The sequence below is a fragment of the Monopterus albus genome, unplaced genomic scaffold (genome assembly GCF_001952655.1).
Source record: "Monopterus albus unplaced genomic scaffold, M_albus_1.0 scaffold5.1, whole genome shotgun sequence".
Classification (NCBI taxonomy): domain Eukaryota; kingdom Metazoa; phylum Chordata; class Actinopteri; order Synbranchiformes; family Synbranchidae; genus Monopterus; species Monopterus albus.
Genome location: NW_018127885.1, coordinates 3,078,736 through 3,080,955, shown reverse-complemented (window position 1 = coordinate 3,080,955; position 2,220 = coordinate 3,078,736). Strand labels below are relative to the sequence as shown.

The window sequence follows — 2,220 nt, the reverse complement described above, 5'->3', positions numbered from 1 at the left end:
CAGCAACTATCACTGAGGACACTAAAGTCTGGTCCTCTATAGTTTTTCCTGGAAACGTGGTTTTAGAAACTTCTTTAATCTCTACAAATAAACATTTAAATTGGACTAGATTTAAGTAAATACATAAAATAAATGCTGATTTTATTTGTGTGCCTTAGACTTTGCGGGCAACAATTACTATAATTGAACAGTGAAATAATACAATTCTTTAAAATCAAAATAATTAATAGTCTGACACTTGTACTGCCACGGTCTTGACCTGAAGCCTATTTTACCTTTGGGTTAAGGGTCTGCCAGATATCAGCAATGATTTGCTGAGTCTTGACATAACTCACTGGTAACTCCTTGATGTAAACACCAATCCGCTCTCCCAGCCCGACTACCTCCAAACCCTACAATTAAAAGATCAGCCAATTTAAGCAGGCTATTAAACTTCACAATGGCCTTTTAAACACCAACACCTAACGCTAAAATTAAAACAAACACTACCTGGGCTGCTTTCCAGCTCGTGTTCACCAAGAACTGTCTGAAGGGTCCAAACCCTTAGAAGATAGGTTTAAAATCGCACCTTAAAAATTAAAGGGCGTTTGAAGAGCTCGTGTATTCATGAGCAATCATCACGTTACCTGTAATGGCCACAATTTCGCTTCGATTCATGACGCACTCAAGTTTGCTCGGTTGGAAAGAGAGTTGTGTGCACGTCATGTTTGGACCGTGAAAGACAAGTAGTATCTTCTGTTTTCTTACAACTGACTAACTTTTCCGCGTGGGGGAGCTATTCCCCTGCAAATGTTGAAATGATGCCTTCAAGTAGCTCCGGTAAGGTCCGACATCCGATTGACAAAGTCGATAGTCATCACGTTTTGCTTGCATTTGCTACATTGTTTTTAAACCCTCATTGGGCCTATTACAATTAGCTGCTGAAAAATTACTTATGTGGCCATAAACAGAGGACACAGAGGAAAAACAACATGGCATTTCACAAAAAAAGCCGCAATTACAGGCCTACAGCAAATCATTTAGAGCCATTTTCTTTCCATTTTAAAGATAGGCTATACTCCATTGCGCAGTCAGTGCGCCCAGGGCTTTAAATTGTTTCTCTGCACGACGTATTCTCAACATCTAGGTGGCGCTTTTTAGTCTGACCGTTTGTGTGGGTGACTACGGTGAGCTCAGATTGTTACTTTCAGACGGTACATAAATGCAACACCACATCTGCCAGGGACACGGACGCATATGGGACGATTCTGTGAGGCAGGACCCGCCCTTCTCCTGCTGCACTTGTCAAAGGCAACTGATCGCAAATTGCACAGTTGCGCCCATAGACGCACACGCAAATGATAGTGAGGCAACCTGTCTCTAAAATTAATATAAAGGCCGGACAAATTTTTAACTGTATTTTAACAAATTCATGCCACAATGTTGCCTTTCAAGAGAACTTTTGAGAGCGATAAACAGCAGCTGCAAGAGCTCAACAGCAGACTTGCCCAGTATCTATGCAGAACGAAGCAGCTGGAGCAGGAAAATGCGCATCTGATTACTGAAATAAATAAACTCAGAGACACGAAGACTGTGGCATGGGAACCGAAGTACAAGACTGAGATGCGAGATCTGAGGAGAATGGTGGAACAGCTGTCGTTTGAGAAGTCCAAGGCTGAGATGGAGAGAGAGAAGCTATGGCGAGAGTTGCAGATGGTCCAGTCTGTCTGCAGCGAGCAGACTGAGGTGTGCAGAGACATCAGTGGCGACCTCAAAGGCTGCGAAGAGGAGCTTCATCACGCTTACAAGACCAACACTGAACTCCAACAGCGTTTAGTTCAACTAAAGAACGAATATGCATGCTTAGAGGATGCGCACAGGCAAGAAGTGGACCATCTCCGACGTCAGGTGGAGTCCCGGGTGGTACCAATCATCACACAAACTTATCGCGGGCCTGCGGCGGCCTCCATGGAAGAAGTCCAGGCGTATGCCCGCGGTATGTCCGAGGGATGGATTGAGACATTTGAAATGTACCAGCAGAAGGTGGATGAGATGGAGCAAACGATTAAAGCAGACCGAGCGAGATTGAGTGATCTGCAGAGGGAAAAGATGCTGTACGCTACAGAGTTGGACAAATTACGCACAGAGGCGGAAAAACAAGGCCAAATTCAATTGCGTCTTGAGGAAGAACTGGCACAAATGCAGGAAAAATTGCATGTGGACATAAGTGAATATCAGGTG

The 2,220-nt window shown here is 44.1% G+C and overlaps 2 protein-coding genes across 2 annotated transcripts in view; one reads left to right on the top strand and one right to left on the bottom strand.

The window, feature by feature from the left end:
* pgpep1l (pyroglutamyl-peptidase I like) overlaps positions 1 to 657 on the bottom strand; it is a 4,654-nt gene extending 3,997 nt beyond the window's left edge. Inside the window, exons 1-3 of the mRNA XM_020613818.1 lie at positions 627 to 657; positions 490 to 542; positions 276 to 392 (exon numbers count right to left, since the gene is read on the bottom strand). Coding sequence (XP_020469474.1) covers positions 276 to 392; positions 490 to 542; positions 627 to 657 — 201 coding nt within the window. The remainder of the gene's footprint in view (positions 1 to 275; positions 393 to 489; positions 543 to 626) is intronic.
* Positions 11 to 2,220, top strand: part of synm (synemin, intermediate filament protein) — a 7,002-nt gene continuing 4,792 nt past the window's right edge. The window contains exon 1 of the mRNA XM_020611754.1: positions 11 to 2,217. Coding sequence (XP_020467410.1) covers positions 1,420 to 2,217 — 798 coding nt within the window. The 5' untranslated portion in view covers positions 11 to 1,419. The remainder of the gene's footprint in view (positions 2,218 to 2,220) is intronic.